The following is a 20,882-nucleotide window of genomic DNA, read 5'->3' as shown; positions in this document are numbered from 1 at the left end:
CCTCTGTTTCACTTTGAGGTGAGCGAACGTGAGAGAGCAAGAGGGAGGGTTTGACGGAGGTGAAACAAAAGGAGAAGAGAAGAGAAAAGGAAGACATTACTATCAGGACATAGACGTACAAACATTGTGTCAAGATTTGAAAGGAGCAATCAGTGCAAGCGGGAGTTGGGCCGCAGGACGGGACGCAGTGAAAGCGCAGCGGACAAAAAGCCCCTGTGTGCGTGCCGCCGCCAGATTGAACTATTTGCATGTCAGCAGCCTTATCAGCCCCGATGAGTCACGCTGCTGGCAGCAGCGTTCTCTCAGGTCACATTCTGCCTCGGCTGATGGAACACACGAGGCCCCGAATGTAAAGGAGCCTCGCGGTCTGCGAAATGGCGACGGGCGCGTGTGCCAGATGGAGGGACGGCGCTGCGAGTCACGCAGGATCCACCCGAGTGTGCGCAGCGGCCGAAATCCTCCACGTGCAGCCTTTGTGTTCTTTGGTGACGCGTCGTGCGGCTGATGCACGTTGGCCAAAGAAGCATTGGAGAATCTCTGAGAAATTCCAGTGTGTTTCATCAGCGTTAGTCAGAGTAAAGATAAAGCTCTTCCATGGAACAAAGCAGAGTTACAACACCAGGTGATCCCACTGATCACTCACACACACACACACACACACACACACACACACACACACACACACACACACACACACCCTGTCTGACAATCTCATGTGTTTCTTCCAGCCGCTTGAAAAACATGCCATACTTCTTGCTTCATAACTCTTTGGTTCGATCCTTCAAATGCTGTAAACAGTTCATTTCTTAGATATTTCATTTTGGGGGGGAAATGAGCCTGATTGTTTCACAGGCCTGCAGTTTTGATTTCGTGCTACTTAATCTTCCACTGCATACAGGCCACAGATACTCTTCTATAGTATTCATGCGTGCTATCCACATGCAAAATGTACATTTAAAACACTTTTAAAAAGCACTCGCATAATTAAGAACTGGATAAAAAGTAAACTCTTAGTTAAATGTTAACATTTTCCTCATTCCCATTTTATTTCCTCTTTTTTTCTTCCCACGGTTATAACATATAAATAAATACCTAAAGGATCTGTAGATCTTTTGCAGTGATCCTGTTGGTAACACTGCACTCGGCATCATTTTTAGCTCGCTCTGTCGAGTATTTCCACATTTCCAGCAGTCCCAACAAACAAGTGTTGCTTTGATATTCTCAGAGTTTGGGTGATGCAACAGAGACTGAAGATGAAACTTCATTCATAACGAACACTGTTTGCCCCTGGTGATGGAGCTTATTTGAAATGGTATCCAAACATTGAAGTTGGCTTACTTGCTCATCAACTTTATCTTGAACGTCGTGGAAACGAAGTGCTGCCCTCTGCTGATCAAACACAGACGCAAGCGGTTATACGAAGTCGCATCAGCGAGCCAAACACTTCGGGCTGCGAGCGTAACTAATCTCGTTCAGCGCGCTGCTCTCCGTTTCATTCGTATGACCAACTTAAACTGGGCCATAATAACTATGTTGACACTGATGTGAACTTTACACCGCCATAAAGCTGCTGCCTTTACCTGCAGCGGCTGCCTGCTGTGCGTGACTCGAGGGCCCTCTAGTGGCTGCGGCTGGTCCCTGAGGGCAACAGAGGGCTGCGACCTGGAAGCATCTCTCATGGTTCTCAATACAGACTTGACTGTTTCTACCACACTCTAGAACAGGCGTGGGCAAACTACGGCCCGGGGGCCATATGCGGCCCGTTATGCTGCAAACTTGAGGAACTTATTTTAATAGTGAGTAAGTTATAAAACAGCCGTACCCCCCCCCCCCCCCCCCCAGTGTTTTAAGAATAACTTCAATAAAGAGCTAAATACCGTGGGGCTTCAAAGACACATATTTTGTTGTCGTGTTCATTTTCAATTGACATTAAAGAACATGGTTTTCAACTTTTCCCATGACATATTTTTCCTTCTATTCGGTGGGTCACCGAAACACTCCATCCATCTGCCCCTGCTTCATCCCCTCCGTGACATTACAGAACCCATTGTGAGCCACCAGTCAAAAAGTTTGCCCAGCCCTGCTCTGGAACCATGTCATCACAGCATTGATTTAGTTGCAATAATAACATCTCTAACATTTGAGGTTGTGAGCCTGCCTGACCTGTAGGGGTACTGAGGTGCTGAGAGTCGCACTCGGCTCCGCAGGTGCTCGTACAGGTTGCAGCTCAGAGACAGAGGGTTTAGCAAAACCTCCTCATCCAGCTGACTGAGACAAGACTGACATGTTCGCAACACACACACACACACACACACACACACACACACACACACACACACACACACACACACAGGTGAAAAACATGAAATATATTAATACAACAGACAGATACAAACAAAAACGTGTTGCACGTTTTTTGACAGTCTTCTTCAGTGAGACTGAAATGCGTTTGTGTTTGACATTTGTACATGTTTGTGTTATATTTGACTCTTCCTGGTCTTATAGCTGGGGGTCTGCATGAAGCTGTGAGTACAGCTGGACCTCCCCCACAGGCCGACAGAGCCTTACCTAAATGCCTGTCAGGCATTCTTGAGGTTTGTTTTGGCGCCCTCTGTGGCAGTTAATAGAAAATACAAGCAGAGACAGGAAGCATCAAGAGGAAGTCCACAGGAAGCTGTAAAAGCACAGAAGGCCTCAGGCCTTGGCGTCCTGGCACTGTCCAAACCACCAGAGGGTTGGTCATCTGCTGAGGGGCGTTGCTCGCCTTTGACAGCACTGCCTGGAAGTTGAATCATTATTGCATCCGTATTCTCATGTTGCTGCACTACAATACGCGTGAAGCATCATTTGCATTATTGCTTTGACTTAATTAAGCCGCTAACACTATGCTAATGGGATTGTTCCTGTGAGGACAGTATACTGATGATTGAGGAGCTTTGGACACAGTTTACTACTTTTCCCATTGTTACAGGAGGCGCATCAGTGCCATTATACTCATTCCACCAAGTCCAGCCTTTTCAAACATGGTCTTCAGAAACAAAAAATATGTAACTTACTCCAGATTTTAGTCACATTCATTAGTTGGAGAGCTTCAGTAAATTTGGAAAGTATGCATCTAATATATTAGTCTATAAGTTGTTAAAAAAAACCCATAAATTCTTCCCTTTGAGCCTGAGATACATCTTCCTCTTCTCCGCTAACAGAGGCTGACCAACCTGTACAGTGTGCAGGGCGTCAGGTGCCGGGTCCTTAGGGGCGGCAGGCAGCGAGCAGGGCAGCAGCAACTCTCTGGAGACGACGGGCTTCAGCAACAGCGAGAGACACACGGAGGGCTGGAGGATGTAGTGGGAACACACACCTGGAGAGGCACAGAGGGAAAGTGGAGACACTCTGGAGCGCTTGACACATTACATCACACTAGTGCAACTTCCAGAGTGACACCGACCCGAGGCTTCAGCTGCAAGCCTGAATGGAGGATCCACCTGCAGCAGGAGGAACACATCTCGACTCTGAGATGGGAAAACACAGATTCACATTCACTGTGCTGGGCAACTGAACTGAGGGTGCAACGTTTACGAAAAGGAAGTGAGCGGAAGAAATTATCGGTATTTTTTTAAATTTATTTCTTTTTAAGTTGCCCTGTGACCAAAACAGGCTCATCTGAATCAAATAGCATTTATTAAAATGGAATGCATGAAAATCTTTCTTTGCATGCAAACTGATGCATGTTGTTTGATTGCTGATGCACCTTGAGAGAGCTGCACAGAGCCTGGAACAAGTTGTGGTTGCTCTCCATTTCATCCCAGTCCAGCTTCCAGCAGGTGGTGGGTTGGATCAGCAGCGGCAGACCGTACAACACACTCTCACACACTCCATCTGCTCGAAGGGTCCTGCAGCGTACACACACACACGCACCCACGCACACACACACGCACACACACACACACAAACATATAGACACAAGCTTAAGTTTACCATGCAATTGCACATTTCCAGACCAGTGAAATGGTTTTCAGAGGAGAAAGTTCTGAGCACAGACTTATTAGTGATGAACTGAGGATGACATCATCGCTTTCATCTGTTTATCCCGAGTTGTCTGCGATCAAAGCACACAGTGAAGTTCGTCCAAACTTGTGTTGTGTGCAAATAGCAGCTCTGACGAAATCAAGGCGGTGCACATGAGGCCTGAGCATTAGCATGTACACATACAAATCCACTCATTTATGGATTTAAATGTGTGTACTTGTTTACATTACAAGCGGAATTCACACTTAAGTTTAACACAGTTACAAACCATGATGCTGTTCATTCAATTACAAATGTCTTTCAAATGCTGATGTAGGCTGGTGTTATAACTTTAGAATTCCACAGATGTTGAAAGTGAAAAAAGTTATGGTAGCGCATGCCCATCATGTTACTATAATGTTGCTATAGAAGTATAAAAGTTACAGCTCCTCAAAACATCTGAATGGTTTTGTTTAAACTGAATCAGAGCTGCTGCCACTACATAAACCAAGCAGAGTCTCAAGTGATGGGAGGGATTCAGAACTTCCAGAATCAAATCTGCACACATGCAGACGTGGCTTTAGTGGTATGTATATAAAAGTAAGCAGTAGAAACTACATTTATACAGATGTTTATATAGTTTGTACATTATGCCTATATTGATACTGATATGTTGTATATATGTGTGTGTTTGTGTGTGTGTGAACACACATATACATATACATACATACTTCTTTATGACATATTTTGCTGTGTATAAACATTTACATGGATTGTATGTTTTGCAGTGTACACATGTATAATATATCTGCGTAAATGTTTTTTTCATGAGAAAAAAAATCCTAAGGGGTGGGAATTGTGTTTCCTTCTTCCTACTCCTTTTCAAATGTGTATTAATACTTTATTAAGTTTTTTTTCTTTGTCTGGCATTTATTTATTTCCTTTGTTTACATGTTCAAAATATATTCATAAAATTTAAAAACTTCAATTCAAAACAAAACGTCACTCAAAGCAGACGGACGTCTTGGACCTAGAGATGGAAAAAGATTTTGGACACCCCATGCATTAGTGATGTACTGCATTGCACGAAGAATCACTCTTAAGTCTCAAAGTGCAGTTTATTTTAGTGCCGTCAACAACATTTATCCACATGCTACACATGCACAGTTGCATCCAGCTCAGAACCGGATGTTTCAACAAGATGATGTCCCCATGCAACACATCCAGAGTGCAACAAGTTTTCTTGTTTTGTCTTATTAACAATAAACAACATTTCAGTTTTTTTTGTGTGGCTCTGATGCAACAAAACCTTTAGTAACACAGAAAAATCAGCCAAATATTCAATGACAAAAGTTGGGATTGAGTCAAGTGTGTTCAAAAAGTTTTTTCCACTACTCTATGTAAGTTTGTTCTCCCAACCCCTCCTTCTTACTTGATTGCTCTCAGCCTGTGCGGTGCTTGGATTTGATTGGCTGATCCCTTAGTCACAGGAAGGAAGTCCAAAACGCTCTCGGTCTTGACTCCCAGTGTCGGGTGCAGAGGTGTGAGGACGGGACTTATCAGACGCTCCTGCATATCACACTTCACACACACTACACAGAAGGCTAATGCCATCACTTCCAGTACTAGGGGCTCCACAATCTGGGTGAAAATATGCAGAAACACTCTTAATTCTGCTTTTTTTGCTTTAGGAAATTCTTACTTTTTCCAGCCTATCCCAGCTGTCTCCTCCAGCCAATTTAGAGTTTCCATTTTAAATGATGCAATTCGATTTTTGGAAGTAACTGCCCAGCATTGAATGCAGCAACGATGCTTCAAGCCTGAGAGAGAATATGCATGAGCCTGTACCTGCGGTGGGGTTGTCCATGGGGCTGGGCAGCAGGAGGTGGAGGTGCTCTTGGTCTCCTCCCTGCTCCTGGAGCCACGCCTTCAACATCATCTCCATGGCCAACACGTTGTTCTCCACCTTCTGCAGGTCGACCTCGGTTCCCAACATCAGACTGTCTGTTGGCGACATCGAGAGAGACAAAGTGTCTCACAGGCGTTGAAACTGACGGGTAATGTGTTGCACTTTTCGGTGAGACAAAGGCGTGAGCTTTTCAAAATAGAAAATCAGCTTGTTGTTGTCTGATAATGACCACTAGATGGAGGCAAAATTCAATATACATGTATATCTTTTCAGTTTTGTATTGGCTCTCAGAGACCCTGGTATTGGCTCTTTGTAGACCCTGGAAACTCTTTGAACTTTTTTGCCATCTAAGGCAAGAGCTTCTCGGGATTAACCAAAAATCTTTTTAAACCTCTGCTGGGCCTGACATCGATTTCTAGAAGGGTTGGGCTGAATTTTTCAAAGTTTTACAGAATTTTCTCCAAAGAAGGCAGACAACGGTACGGATATTTTTCAACATTAATGTAAATTTCCGTCTTGACTCTTTAATCTCCTGTGCCACGAGGGATTTCCTGTGTCAGACAGCAGAACATGGCAGCAAGCAAATGAGATGCGCACGGACCCGCTCCGCCCCTTCCCTGCTATCTTTCATTTGTCATCCTCTCATATTCATCTATTATTGCAAACTGGATTCAAACCTTCAAAATGCCCCCGCTCTTCACTTCCTCCCCTCGGCTGTTGAATAGTTAATAACCCATCAGGAGATAACTAATGGGACTACGGGGAGAGGAGAGGAGAGGATCACAGCGAGAGCAGAGGAGAAGAAGTGATACGGACGAATAATAGCAGAGGAGATGGATGAAGGAAAAGGGCTGAGTGTCGAAACTTCCCTGTTGCGACAGAGGCCAAACTTTCAAATCCTCAGGAAAGAAAAAAAAAATTGCAATTACGTGGTTTAACTGTCAGAAGCACAGACAGTACACGAGCTATTTCTGGTTCTGGGTGAGAGTGACGCGATGAGCTTCATCCAGGAATAAGCACCACATTTGAGGGGATGAAGAAGAGGGTAATTCTTTTTTTTTATTTTTATTTTGCTGACGCACACTAGTAGTTCTAAGGCTGCAGAGTCAAGGCGAGACGAAGGAGGAGAGAGACATTCACAAGATTGACAAATGGCAGAATTCTGATCCCACTCGCGCTTTTCAAAAGTCAATTGTAAAATGCCAGCCTCTCTGTTTTAACACGTGGCCTCACACGACAGTGGGATCGCTCAGATTTAACTCGGAATCGTCATGCGCTGATCTTGTCAACGTCCTGCAGAAAGCGCTTTCAGCTGGTCTTACACTTGCAGTCATTTCCATAACAATCAGCTTCCTTCTAGATGGGATGAAAGTAGGAAAGACGACTGCTGCTCGCCGAACTAAAAACTCCTGCAGGAAAAGACGTAGAATGAATGGAATGAAACTACTGCAAGCCTTGCTAATGCTGGTGATAAGTGTAAGAGTGGATTTCTCCATCCTGATAAGAACAAAATATGGCACAGAAGGCTTTTCTCTTAGTTGGCAAAACGATTTCACTTTTCATTGCGCTATTTCTTGACAAAGGTATCAGTGTAAATCGCAAAGTAGAGTAGCTGGCTCTCGAGTATTGGCGCACAGCTAATGTCACTCAAGCCTCAAGCTGGTTAGGCCAGCAGGAGCACTGATTTGGTCCACTTGGATGCGAGGGATAGAAGATTAGGTCAATAGATATTTCACAAGGATTTAAGGGATGTTCTGGTGTCAGGTCAGGATAATTGAAATCATCAGTGAAACACAACATGAGTCCCGCAAGGAGGGGGTGGGGGTGGGGGGGGGGGAGACAAGCCACGGCACCTTACAGGAAATCACGATGTAGAGAGAGTTAGGTGGAATTCACAAAGGCCACTATCATCATATCATCACAGGAGTGGGACAGGACAAGACGGTGCACTTAGGAAGAGCCGTGCGTAGATACCAGAAAAAGCCTTGACAGATGTGCAGACATGGAAGAAAACGGTTGCAGGCAATCGATCGCCTCGCCCCTTAGATAATGTCCGTCTGGGGAGCAGAGATGGGGAGAGGCTGGGATGGAGGGAGGAGGAAATGGCACGTCAGTGGTGTACACAAGAAAAAGGGAAGCATGAATTACACAAAAGCTTGAAGACACAGCACAATGTAGGGTCAGAGACAGCGAATATGAACGGCTGGTCATGTTGGGGATGTTGGACCTCACTGAAAGGCACGTTGTTAGACCAAAGCCTGTGTGTGTGTGTGTGTGTGTTTGTGTCCATGTATGCAGGAGAATGGGAAAAATGACTTGAATAAATAACTGAGGACACATCGGTTTATGCAAAGCCATACATCTCTGACCGAAGTGCTGTGTGTGTGTGTGTGTGTGTGTGACACTCGGCTGAGGCTCGGCGACGCTGCCTGCGCCCACTCAGCGGCCTTATCTGACTGCATGAGGAATGTGTTTATACAGCCGAATCCTCCGACAGCCGTCTCCCCCTTCGGAGTCTTTGCTCACTTCATTAAGAGGCTACGGCAGATTAAAAAGAGAAAAACAATTATAGTGCGTTATCAGTCGCTACTCTCCCTGCACAGTCTCTATTCCACCTTGTGCATTCTTCATCCCGCCCATTTCCTGCCAGACCATGTGACCTATCAGCCTGACCTACAAGGGTAATTGTCCTTTCGCTTCTCTTTAGCAGCTCCTGGGTGCATATGCAAGCGTGTGTGGGTGTGTGTGTGTGTGTGAAAGGTGTGATCCACATCCTGGGCCAAGGAAGAAGACTTGTAAGTGTGAATCTCATTATGTATTTGAGTATGTACAGTATATGTTGTGCTGGTTTAGTGTGTGTCTCTTGTACTCAACTGCTCACACTTGCAGCCTCCAGGGATCCTTTACAATCTAAAATCTCTCACTAAAAGAAAATCCCTTATGACTTCCTGTATTAGATTTCTTTTTAAAGGACTCAGTAGAGTGAAGCCAAGACTTGGAAGATTAATCATAATGTCCAGAGACCAGTAAATTTTGTCCTGTTTACAGCTGAGAAAAAAAACAAAACATTTGGTTTGAGCCCCATTAAAAATTGAGTCTTTCCATATGTTAGAAAAGGGATCAGGCGAAGGTGAGCACAGGGGAAGGAGTACCAATGTACAAAGGGTTGTCGAGAATTGCATTTTTTATGAGAACAGGTTATAAAAAAAACTTATCTTTCAGACTTCCTGAAGTGGTTTTGACTATGTAAGGCTTTGGGAAAAGATGGACTCTGACTCAGCCTGGACTTGTCACATTCCATGGTGAGCTGGAACAGCTTCAGTTTTACAGGAAGTGCTTTAAATACTACATCTTTAATTTGACAATTCTTCATTAATTAGACCAAATCATGCTGAGATGTGAAATTTCTTTTATCAACGTCAACTTCATAGTGTACAATGGTAATCCAACATGATGCAGTTACTGGAGACCACAGAAGCCGGCCCCAAAGCTGAGAATTTTCTGGAAGGGTGAGGAAGATGGAAAATGAAGTGAGAGCAAGATAGCAGCTTTTTCCCGTTGTTATTTTACCCTCAAAATGACAAACCGCCTTGACATTTTTCTGTCTTTGTTAAGAAATTCAATCAATGTCTGGAAAATATTTTGCTAAGCTGACCCTGGGTGTGGAACGTGTCCTCTGGACTGCCCCCTAGAACTAGTCTAAACACGGGCTGTCTGCAGCTGTCTGTGTCTCTCTTGGACTGTACTTCGGACCTCAGCCTTTAATTTTCTCAGGAGTGCGTGGAGACCTAAACACAGTTGCAGTAGCTGTGATTATCGACGGAAGATGACCATTGTTGCTTTCCCAGCAGGATGTGTAGCGATGCAGCTGCTTCTATGGAGAGGTGCGACTGGCGGATGTTGATCTGTGACTGTTGGGAGGGTGAAGGGTTCACTGTTGCACCACAAGACCTCTCCCCTGTTTTTGTGAAACCTCACACTCGCTGTGGCTCTTATGACAGTTTAACAGGAAGCAGCAGTTACTGATTCATCAGGTTCAGGCAAACAGTTAAAGGGATTGGCATCTCTGCTCTGCCTATATCTCTATATGAGGTGATAGGTGGATACCTGATTTGTGATTGCGGATGTTAGCAGCTGTTCAAACAACCCCAATAAGGATATTCTCTGCTCCCGTTGACACAGTCACACTGCTGAAACTGTGGCCTCGTTGCTTGTATACTTTTCAAGTCACCTTCACACGTACGCAAACATATTAACATTCGCTAATGACTTAAAATTTGCTTTAATGTCCCATGAGACGTGGGCTATAGACCGCACAAATAACCTGACCCTGAAACACAAGCGAGCAGCTGTCCGCTCTAAAAGTAAAAGACTGGCCCGGTGACACCTGACTTTGAGACACTTTAAAACTGATTTATGTTGGCGTCACATCCTCTCAAACACAGCATCTTGATAAACTGTTCTAACAGAAGGAGTTTACTACTTTACATTGTTGGGTGCTAAAATTTGTTTAACATTTAAAGGTCCCATATAATGAACAAGTTACTTTTTCAAATAAAACATGCATTCAGCTTGTCAGTGGATTCCTTTTCTTTCCTTCTTTAATTTGGTCCACTTTCCATCCTTTCATTTCTGTGCCCTTCCCTAACATGCAGAAATGACCAGTTTCAGTTTTAGGGATACTTAATCATGCTCAAATGAAGTCCAGATTAAAATAAACAAAAACAACAGACAAAACAAAACAAAACTGGGATCTTTGAATTACAAATGGGATTAATGAACCTTTAAAATGAAACACCGTATAGAAAGACTCAAGATATCACAGAGACTTGGATTACTGGGATAATAGAATACAGCACAATCTAAACCAATTATAATTCATCATTAATAAAATGTGACAGCCCAAAATGGCCACACGACTCTTTTAACCTGAAATACAGGAGAGAATTGCGCAAAACAATTTTAATTCCTGACAAAATTGTTCATTCATTCATTCATTCATTCATTCATTCATTCATTCATTCAATCATTCAATCATTCATTTTCTATATCTGCTTCTTCCTGAGACCAGGGTCACGGGGGTCTGCTGGAGCCTATCCCAGCTGTCTTAGGGCGACGGCAGGGTGACACCCTGGACAAGTCGGCAGTTCATAGCAGGGCCACATAGACACAAACAAGCATTCACACTCACATGCACACCTACGGACAATTTAGAATGTTCAATTGACCTCACATGCATGTCGAAATTGTTTTTGCGCAATTCTTGTTGAAATTGCGCAAAACCTGTTGAAATTCCAGTTAGATGGCCTTCTTATTTTTCTATGTGAGCGTTTAAGTGACTAATGTCTTGCAAGATGTAACTACAGTCTTCCTGCCTTTGAGAGTCTTCGTATAAAAGCCCATCCACATGTTATCTCTCTTGCTGACCCTTTCCTTCACCCCCAGCCCGCGCCCACTAATGCCTCACTCTTCCCTCCGTGCATTAGGAAGTGCACCATCCTCACGGCCATCGACCACTGTAACATTATACAGCGCAGGGAAATTAGTGTGGCTAAGAGCTAATGCAGTCGCAGTGAAGGGAGGCAGTGCTCTGTTCTTTGGCCTTGTTTCAACTCATTTAGATGGCCCGATACGGATAATGGACACTGTGCAACATAGTGCTTCTAATGCATCAAATAATCATATTGTCTAACTCCTCCTGAGAGATCATCCTTCACATGTTTTCTACATACAATCATTAATTGTAAGGAGTTCTTTTGGTTGGCTTTAATCTTTTCTAATGGTTTTGAAGTGGTTTGCAAAGCAACTGAGTTATAGCAGGGGGAAATGATGTGCTTGCATAAGAAAATAGTGGGTATCTGAACATTAGGCCAAAAGTTTCAAGTTCATAATCAGTCTGGATTTTGATCAAATGCTGCTCACTACTTAATGAATAAGATAGCAGTAAAAAACAAGCATGACATGCAGCAAAAACAACACATAAAAGCTAATGAAGTTCTTTCAAAAAAAAAATGAAGGGTCTAAATAGATTACCGCTTGCTTGGAAAGAAGGTAACAATGTGAAATCCACCTCATAAAATTGTCAAAGAGTGTACATTAACGTGAAGGACACGGCTCTCTAGAATTTCCCTCTAGCATCCATATTTCAGTCAGTCCAAGACCGATGATACACACTGTCCTTGTCTGTCAGCGTGTCTGCATGAGAGCCAGTGATGAATAGCTCATTGATGTTGTTTGGGAGTGAGACAAACAGGACATTGATCATCTGGTCCGGAATCACGGACCCTCGACAGAGCGTCGGCTGTGCGACCTAATTGCCTTTGCAGTCACTTCTGCTGAAGTGATGCGCGGGGTCACGCAGCCAATTAAGACGAAGGGACACTTGAAAAAGGACAAGAGGATGGGGGAGGAAAAAGCAGCACTGTCATCTGACTGTCATCAGTACAGTCAAAAACAAAAATAAGTGATAAACAGAAGGGTGGGAGGCATGGAGGCACCATTATGTGACTGCTTTATCAGATTTTGCTACTGTATTACATTAGAGTTCACCCAACAAATACATTCCATCTAATTTATACTTTCCATAGCCATGGTAAAGACTTGACTAATTTTTTATTTTATTTTATTATTTTTTTTTAGCATTCTGGGATTTTATATTCATCCATCCATCCATCCATCCATCCATCCATCCATCCATTTTTTTTTGCTGAATTCCACTAAACAGATATTGGGTTACATTATATCCATGAATGTTGAGAGAGAAGAAACAACAGATAAGATAAAATCGAAACATCTTCAAACTGTTTGGGCATCCAATTTTTCTAATGGTGACAGTAGCTGCGTTTCCATGACCCCTAGAACTGCGCAAAACCTAAATATCGCAATAAAAAACTGGTAATGAAACACCTAAATTTTGAAAAATCTCTCAAATATCGCTAAAAGGTTTTTAAAACAAAAGTGTAACGGAAGCACTTTTCTCGCATTTCCACATCACCCTAACCAGTCAAGTCAGTCAACCCCATCCCCAACCCTAATTATTTTCTGTTGTTTCACGATGCTGGAAGCATGGCTAGAGAACTTCCATTGGAAGGAGTTGTTTCCACCCATGAAACTCATTTTCACATTTGAGAACGTAATCAAAGGGTTCCTACAACACAGTGGAGAGCATCAACTGGGTGAAATTTCAGTTGCGGGTGTACTATCAGTTCAATCTGTGAAAGCAGATGAAAGATCCATCTTGAAAAGCTCAGGCTTTAATCATTCTTTAGCAAGGCAAGTATGATTGGGCCAAACAAGAAAAAGACTTAGTGGCTTGATTATGTTAGTATATCTGTATTGCTTTCAAATCTCTACTGATAATGGGAAAGGCCACACGATGGCCCAGACCAGGAAAGACACGGAGCTAAAATGACAGCATCACCAACTTTAAAATAGTTTAAAAAGGCCAAAAAAAGGACACAGACTTTGAGCGAATGGCAGCTTTATAGGAGGCTTGTCAGAAACTGCACTTCAGTGCATTTATATAAAGGGTCCGGAAACCTCCACAGTGACTGATGTGTTTTAAAATGAAAGATGAAAGTTCTTTTCATGTTCATGGTAATGAACAGCACTTTTATCACCTCTAATTCAATGGCCACATCTTTACTCCCCTTGCTTCCCAAGCTGTCCCAAGAGATTTTCAGCCATCGTGCCTCAGCTCAACTTTTACTGCAGGTCTAAAAGCACTGTAAACACAAACAGCCACAGAGGAGGATCAAACGTTCCAATCTTACAACCTTGTCGCTGGAGAAAATCCAAATCACCTTTGGGCTGTGAACTGGAAGCCTTTCCTTTCCTTTAAAGTGTTCAAACCCTCTTCCTCTTGCTGCCAGTGTGGCCCTCTGTTGTTCTTTTGTCTTCGGCAACTGCAGAACTAGATATTTTGAGGCTGACTGTAATTGCAATGTTAAAAACATGACTGTCGGACTCAAAAGTGAAGTGACAAAAGAGATGTTTTTGAAGGGTTTGGATTCCCGAAATTTGCAAGTGCAACCGTGTCAGTGTGGCAGCGCAACCGGCCGCCTCACAGTGTGAGACTAATAGGTTCCATATCCTGGTGTGATGAGTGATGCCTGTCTCCATCTGTGCGGCCACCTGCTGCTCTTCCACCGTCACACAGGGGTGTGAACAGCCTGACCTTGCCACAGAGTGCGTGTTGATGTGTGTGTGTGTGTGTGTGTGTGTGTGTGTGTGTGTGTGTGTGTGTGTGTGTGTGTGTGTGTGTGTGTGTGTGTGTGTGGCAGCTGGGGGGGTGTTTAATCAAGTCAACAAAGAAATGAGAATGAAAAAAAGGCAAGTTCTCATCTTATTTACATTCATTTAATGGCGCTAACAGGTCAGGATGCGAGGCGTGTAAGTGAGCAGCGTCTTTCCTGTCAAACATCTTTACATCTATGTGTGTGAGCCTGTCACTCAGTCTGGGTGTGGTTTCCTCCGCACTTACCCACCATGCGCTGAAGTGAACTCGCTGACTGAAATGGAAAACAAACTGAGGGAAAGAGAGGGTGAATGATTGCAGGTGTGTGTGTGTGTGTGAGAGTGTGTGTGGTATTAACAGTAGCTGAGAAGAAAGAATTCAAGTGGAAAGCTGTTTTTACTCCGGATCTATTAGACAAAAATGCAGGAGTGGTGTTTATTGACGTCCTGCGGGAGTGAAGTTCACACTGGAGCGCCACCAATAACATTCTCTCATTACAGCAAGGCCGTACGCACAGAAATATAAATCATGATAACATTCCAAACTTTTCTTTTGAACAACACGACTACAAATAGCTGGCGAGAGAAAAATTCAAGGGAATTTTAAATGACTACAGCTTAATAATTTCCCCGTCATCCCTCCACAGCACACTGTGTGCCTTAATTCATCAGGCCTGCATAATAAATTGGTTTTGAATATGTATGTGTGTGCAAAAAGTGGGTTGCTTACATTAAGGATAGAGAAGTTCATTTGATAAGCAAGTATTAATGATGTCAGTTTATTTAAGAAATTCAATTTGTGTCAATTCATTTAAGCAAGCCTCATCGATATTGTCCATGTGGCAACCTGCAACTAGTCCAAAAGCTGCAGGTAGCAGCGTTAAAAAAACAGGCTGGTTGAACTTGAATTGCAATGTCTGGCAATATGAAACCATATCGAGCTACCGAAGAAGTTTTGTTTTCTACAACCGTTACTTCTGCCCTCGAAACCATAATGTACTAATTTCTGTGAGGTAACAACGTTAACACCACCGGGACGCCCCCACTGAAGAAGCTAACATTAAAAATGATAAACTAATGCTGCAATTGCACACATCAGATCTAATGTGGCCAAAGTCTGCTGGAGCCGCCAAATTTATTATTTTAGTAAAGAGCCCATTGAAAGCGTTTACAATGGCGATGTAAAACTTGGAATTGGATATGTGTCCAGTTCAAGGGTAGCAGATTTGTGGCAACACATGAGTTGCGTGTCAATGCGCTGTGGCTGTTGCATGTGTGATAAAGTTCAATGGAACTGTCGCTAAAAACAGTCCAGAGTGAAGCCAGAAGCAATGTTGCCCACTGAATAAGCCTTCTGTGTCAATTTTGTTCCACTTATAAAGCAGAAAATGCTGTCCAGTTCTGATAAAACTGCCACTCTGGCAGCATGCACGCTAATCTGTTTAGCAGTGGCCATTGTTTACAACTCATAGGGTCTTTTTGGGCCTGGCTTTCTTCTGTGGTTTTTCAGAACAGCATGAAGCTTCTCTCTTTCAGACCTCCTGCCACTTATTCCATAAAGGAGGCTGATTCGTTGTGGAATCCTGTGAAATTTCCAGATTGATTAAAAATACTGTCCTCTGGGAATCCGCAGGATAAGATGTCTGCTCAGGTAATGATGGGAAGGTGTGGTGTGATGGTGAGTGAAAGCTGGAAGCTGTACACACTGAAAATATTATTAGATCGCAGTGGCAAAATGTGTTGGCAGTATTCAAATACATTAGTTTCACTTTATGTTTAGTTTTGAAACACTTGAAATGAATAAGTACATTTTTAATTTTTTTTAAATTACATTTGTAGCAATACCTGGATATTATACAGACGTTTGTTAATGTCATGACTAGAGGTAGGACTTTCAATGATAAATCTTAATGAAGCTAGAAGTTGCATTTAAACTGTCATGACTAGCTCATTTATCATTGAAGGTTTTTCTTTGGTTCATGATAAAGACTTTTAATAAACCTTTGATTTATTTAGTTTCCCAAATAAATCGAAGGTTTGGAGGTATAACTGTACATGTTGTAAAAGAATTAGACTAATTCTACTTTTCAAGTAATGCTTCAGCTCAAAATCTGGAGAAATACTGCTGCTATTTTCAGAGTGCACAAGTTTATGATTAGCTCACTGTAAAAAATAAAGTATAAATATCAGGAAGGAAAGTGTTGCTTGGGCTTGTATTGAATTATGAAACCTCTTATTTCATTGGGTGACCAGCAACAGGACTCTTTTCCATCAGGGTTTTAATCATGTTGATTCTTCACCGCCTGAATAACCAAGGTTGATACGACCACAAGGATTATTGCTGCGCCACCATTTTAAGAAAAACACTCCTGACTTTCTGCTCTGTTGGTCTCAAACCACCACGCAGGGAAAGTGAGTCGCCTCCGGATATAAACGAAATTTCACATCCTTGTTGTAATGTAATACAAGAAGAGAGAGAGTGCAAACTTATGGCAACTTGGGTCCCTCGTCTTTATAATTCTTGGCTGTGGGCCACTGGATTATAATCATTCTTTCAAGGGATGCACTTCTTCCCCGGCGCCATTATTCCTGCGGCTCAAAACGGATTTATGGGATGGATGCAGATCTGTGTGAAACTGTGTGGGGTGCCGGAACGCTGCTTAAGTTTTCCTAAAGAGAATGAAAACCCTTCTAAACAAGAGGTGCTATTCACTTTGTGACTGCTATCTCAAAAACACACCCCAAAAAACTGCAGCCATTTCACCAGATAACGTGATTACATAACATAATCCGCAATCTTGGCAGAATACACACACAAAACCTAAAGAGATACAGTATATAGAAGCTAAAAACAGGCTCCTTGAAGTATGAATTTTAATGTAAAAAAAATGTTTGATTCAGTTTCCTTGAGATAGCTGCATTCACTTCTATTTTTGCACTGTTTTATGTTATTCCATCGCATGAATGACAGCAGCAGCCTTGGGGTGCTAAATATATCGTAATTTCATATTGTAGGTATATTCTGTTCATCCCACTTATAGATGTGGATGAAAGTAGGTTTTTGAAGAAAAAAAGATTTTAATTCTAAAAGAAGATCCACCCTGAAGATAAATTTCAATTTTGTTGGAAACGTGGAATGAACCGGATTAAGACATCATGGATCTGAGGTCGCACAAGAGGAATGAATTGGGAATTTAGATAAAAGCAGACAGGAAATGGGAAAGTGCACAGAATATCTGTAAAGTATGCGGGTGGAGAGACAAGGAACATACCAGAGAATTTTCTCCGGTGAACTCCCCCCTAAAAAGAGACATCGCAGGAGAGGAAAAGGGAGGCGGAGGAGGAGTGGAATGTAATTAGGGTGAAGAGAGAAAAGAAGGAGAGGAGGAAAAAGCCCTCTCATCTCCCTCTTACGCTTTGATGGAGCGAGGCAGATCCTGTGAAGCAGAGTTTGACTGGGAGAAATAGTAAAAAAAAATAAAAAATCATACAGGACGATAACATTATTGAGGGCCACACGCAGATGTAAAACGACACAAAGAGTAGAGATGTGCAGGAGCTGATAGTTAAGTCATGGAAACTCAGTCATACAGGAAATATGCATAAACAAAAAGCAGGGGTGAAGAAACAGACACATGCGCACACAATTGCATAAACACAAAAACACAGTCTCTTAGTCATAATCTGTCCCTTGTTAGAAGGACTTATCTCTGGTACAAACTGGACACAGTGACAGGACGAGAATGGAAGTATCTGCAGGGGAAAACGCCGAGGGAGCGATGGGAGAAGAAAGGGAGGAAAGATGGAGCTTGCAGGAGGAGGGAGAGGATTAGGGAGATATAATGGGCTATAATCCTTTTCTGTTGCTGATCCACCAAGTGCTGATGGGGTGTCCATTTGAAAGAAGTATTTGTCCGAGCTACGAGTCTGCTTTCGGCACGCCTCTGCGCCTTCGCATCAAACAGGAACAGTTGTTTGACTTGAGCAACTATGTGCACTCACAAGATTCTTAACAGCCACTCCAAATATGGATTGACAGCAATTTTGAGACATTTAAAGCTGATACGTTACTCATTAATTAGACACGCTGGACCAATTATCAAGTCGTTATAATACTGCAGCTCCTTCAATTTTTTTTTTTTAATCTGAATGCGCCAGATGGTTTACATCTCTGCTGGAAGTGAACACAGCATGCAGAGCATTAACATGATGTCAATGTTAATATGTATGTATGTATGTACAGTATACTGATATTGATGAAGAGCAAACACAAGGCTGTAACTGTAACTTAAAGTAACTGGGCCAGGTGCCACCAACATGAATTGTGAAGTCGATAATATTAAGGCGATGATGTATAAACAACTGTTTGCAACTTTAGATGAGTTGAAATTCTTCTCAATGGAGAGAAAGTCAACTGAGGAAGAGACACATGGGAGAACACACACCCAGTATTCAATACTGTGTTATGAAACTACCATCAAAACTGTTTGCTGAGGGTCAGCGCTTAAACTTACTATTTACTCTGAAACTCTGAAAGCTCAGACCTGATCTATAGAAGCTGTAAAGCTATAGAGGCTATAGAGGCTATATGGCATTGCAAATCCATGGCGGGACAATAAACAAGTTCCAGGAGTAATCCCAGCAAAAGTCATTTGTGGACAACGTTTGAATAGAATAATGACTGTCATTATGAATTTGGATTTCGGGACCGGAGTTGTTTTTGTGGATGGAGTGACGGCGCTGTCACTTTGAGACACATATTTGAAAGGAATGAATGCCTTGACAAAGCTGGCAGGTGATGCGAAGTTATTCAAATACGCTGACGAGGTGACAGGTTTTGGCAGCCATTTAAAGGGGATTTACAGGAAGATCTGAGAGGCAGGCATCGCAGGGATATACATAATACACTTCCTTATTATGGAGAAATATCAGGAAAAAGGCTGAAAAAATAAAAACCCCAAAACAATACACACACACAGAGACACCCACACACCCACACACGCACTATAAAAACAGTATTTCTCTAGGGATGATGCATTCAGAATAAGGTCAAACGATGCAATGTATCAGTTCTATATGCAAATTTGGAGCAGGGACTTTCACAATTCTCACGCTAGTCAGCGCGCCAAAGAGCGACAATGAACTTCTGAAAAATACATTATTCTTACAGGTAACACAAAGGTAAATGCATCCCCTTGTGAGTGTGAAACTCAACCGTGATAACTAGAATTTCAAACTGTCAAGTCAAGATCGTTGAAGGTCCGATGTTTGGAAACAATCTTGTGAGATAGAATGGATTCTTGTGTGTGTGTGTGTGTGTCTCGCAGAAGCCTTTCAGAGTAAAACGAAGGCTTAACAGCTAGGATGGAATGCCAAAGTCTATCCGGTTGAAGTGGGATGCAGAGGTTTTGTGGCTTCTTTCACCATCAGGCTGCTGAAAGATCTTGGTATACATGGACAGGCTCTGCGGTAGACAGTTAGCTCTATCTCTGACGTGGCCAAAAAAAAGCAGCCAGTGGATATGAATGAAGCGGAAAGACCCTTGCTGGGCTCATACAACATCAACATGACCCAGGCCCATTCATGAGTATTTCCTGGTGTCCCAAAATGTCTGGTGTCCTGAAATCACATTCTCTCTATGTTGGAGTTGCAACTCCCATGCCACAGTTGACATCAAGACAAACCTTGTGTGAATACCATCCATTGGCACAACGGACAGTATAACATCACGTCCTATGTTTCATGATTCCGTGTGTGTGTGTGTTTGTGTGTGTGTGTATTTGGCTGCGAAATTAACTGTCAAAAACGATTACATTACTCAAATTTTTGGTATTGGAGTTGCTTCCATTTAAAACAAGTTTACCATGTTTAGCATCTCAAATGTGACTTCTTCTCTGTATATTGAAATAACAAGGACTGGATATTTGTGGCATGTGAGTGTCCACTAAATCTGCTCTGTCCAGGCACGTCCAGGTTGTGTTAATAATGTCTTTCGTCATACTTTGCGCAGGTATTCTGGCTGCCTCCTTTTGCGATTCAAATATCTACCTGCTTTAAAACTGGGTGAGAGGGGGAAAAAAAAGACTGTGTTTCAAGGTGAGAAAAATTCCCTGTGTGGTAAAACTGGATTTGCAATGTTTTGATTTTAAGAATTTCTGACGGGAGTTGGTTACTGCAACCGCGTTCCCATTCCAATTGTCACGTACTGAAAAAAATCTGTCATGCCACCTGACAGAGAACCCCAGTCAGGTCTTGGCTGACGTGCAAAGGCTGCAGCTCATCATGATGCACAAAGTCTGCTGAAGAGCTTTATCAGTGTGGCGCAGACGTTTCTTTTCTCCGCTACCCGCTCAGCAATTAACCACTGCATCCTTGTGCAGCACAGATGTTCAGGAAAATTGACACCTTAATGTAAGGAAATTATGATTCATAAAGTATAGAATGTTTTCCTAACAAACATGTTTGGTCACACTCTTAGCAATGCAGTGCATCAGATTACGCTGCTGGGGAACCATGTGTACATGCCCTGACTCATTGATGGTTATTACATGTGTACCCAAACGCCACTAGGATGTCAAGGATGAGAGAATCGGAACGGCGCTGGATGTAGGTCAGGAATCGTCTTTGAGCACATGCGACCATGGTTTTGCATCATCGAACGCATGTGCAGACCCATTTAATAAAACGCTGCTCTGTTTTCAAACATGACACAATGTATTCACATTTTTCAGCT

General features: G+C 42.7%; 1 protein-coding gene across 3 annotated transcripts in view; it reads right to left on the bottom strand.

The window, feature by feature from the left end:
• Positions 1 to 20,882, bottom strand: part of m1ap (meiosis 1 associated protein) — a 36,974-nt gene that overhangs the window by 2,332 nt on the left and 13,760 nt on the right. For 2 of the 3 annotated variants that reach the window (XM_076034097.1, XM_076034096.1), the window contains exons 5-12: positions 5,854 to 6,009; positions 5,438 to 5,597; positions 3,749 to 3,890; positions 3,446 to 3,509; positions 3,216 to 3,358; positions 2,164 to 2,279; positions 1,581 to 1,662; positions 1,339 to 1,389 (exon numbers count right to left, since the gene is read on the bottom strand). In XM_076034097.1, coding sequence (XP_075890212.1) covers positions 1,339 to 1,389; positions 1,581 to 1,662; positions 2,164 to 2,279; positions 3,216 to 3,358; positions 3,446 to 3,509; positions 3,749 to 3,890; positions 5,438 to 5,597; positions 5,854 to 6,009 — 914 coding nt within the window. The remainder of the gene's footprint in view (positions 1 to 1,338; positions 1,390 to 1,580; positions 1,663 to 2,163; positions 2,280 to 3,215; positions 3,359 to 3,445; positions 3,510 to 3,748; positions 3,891 to 5,437; positions 5,598 to 5,853; positions 6,010 to 20,882) is intronic. The other variant, XM_076034099.1, reaches the window with a different exon arrangement.

Source organism: Nelusetta ayraudi, unplaced genomic scaffold (assembly GCF_046127955.1).
Source record: "Nelusetta ayraudi isolate G7.1 ecotype Tasmania unplaced genomic scaffold, CSIRO-AGI_Nayr_v1 ptg000042l, whole genome shotgun sequence".
Classification (NCBI taxonomy): Eukaryota; Metazoa; Chordata; class Actinopteri; order Tetraodontiformes; family Monacanthidae; genus Nelusetta; species Nelusetta ayraudi.
The sequence above is the reverse complement of the archived record's forward strand: the minus strand, read 5'-3'. Positions and strand labels throughout refer to the sequence as shown.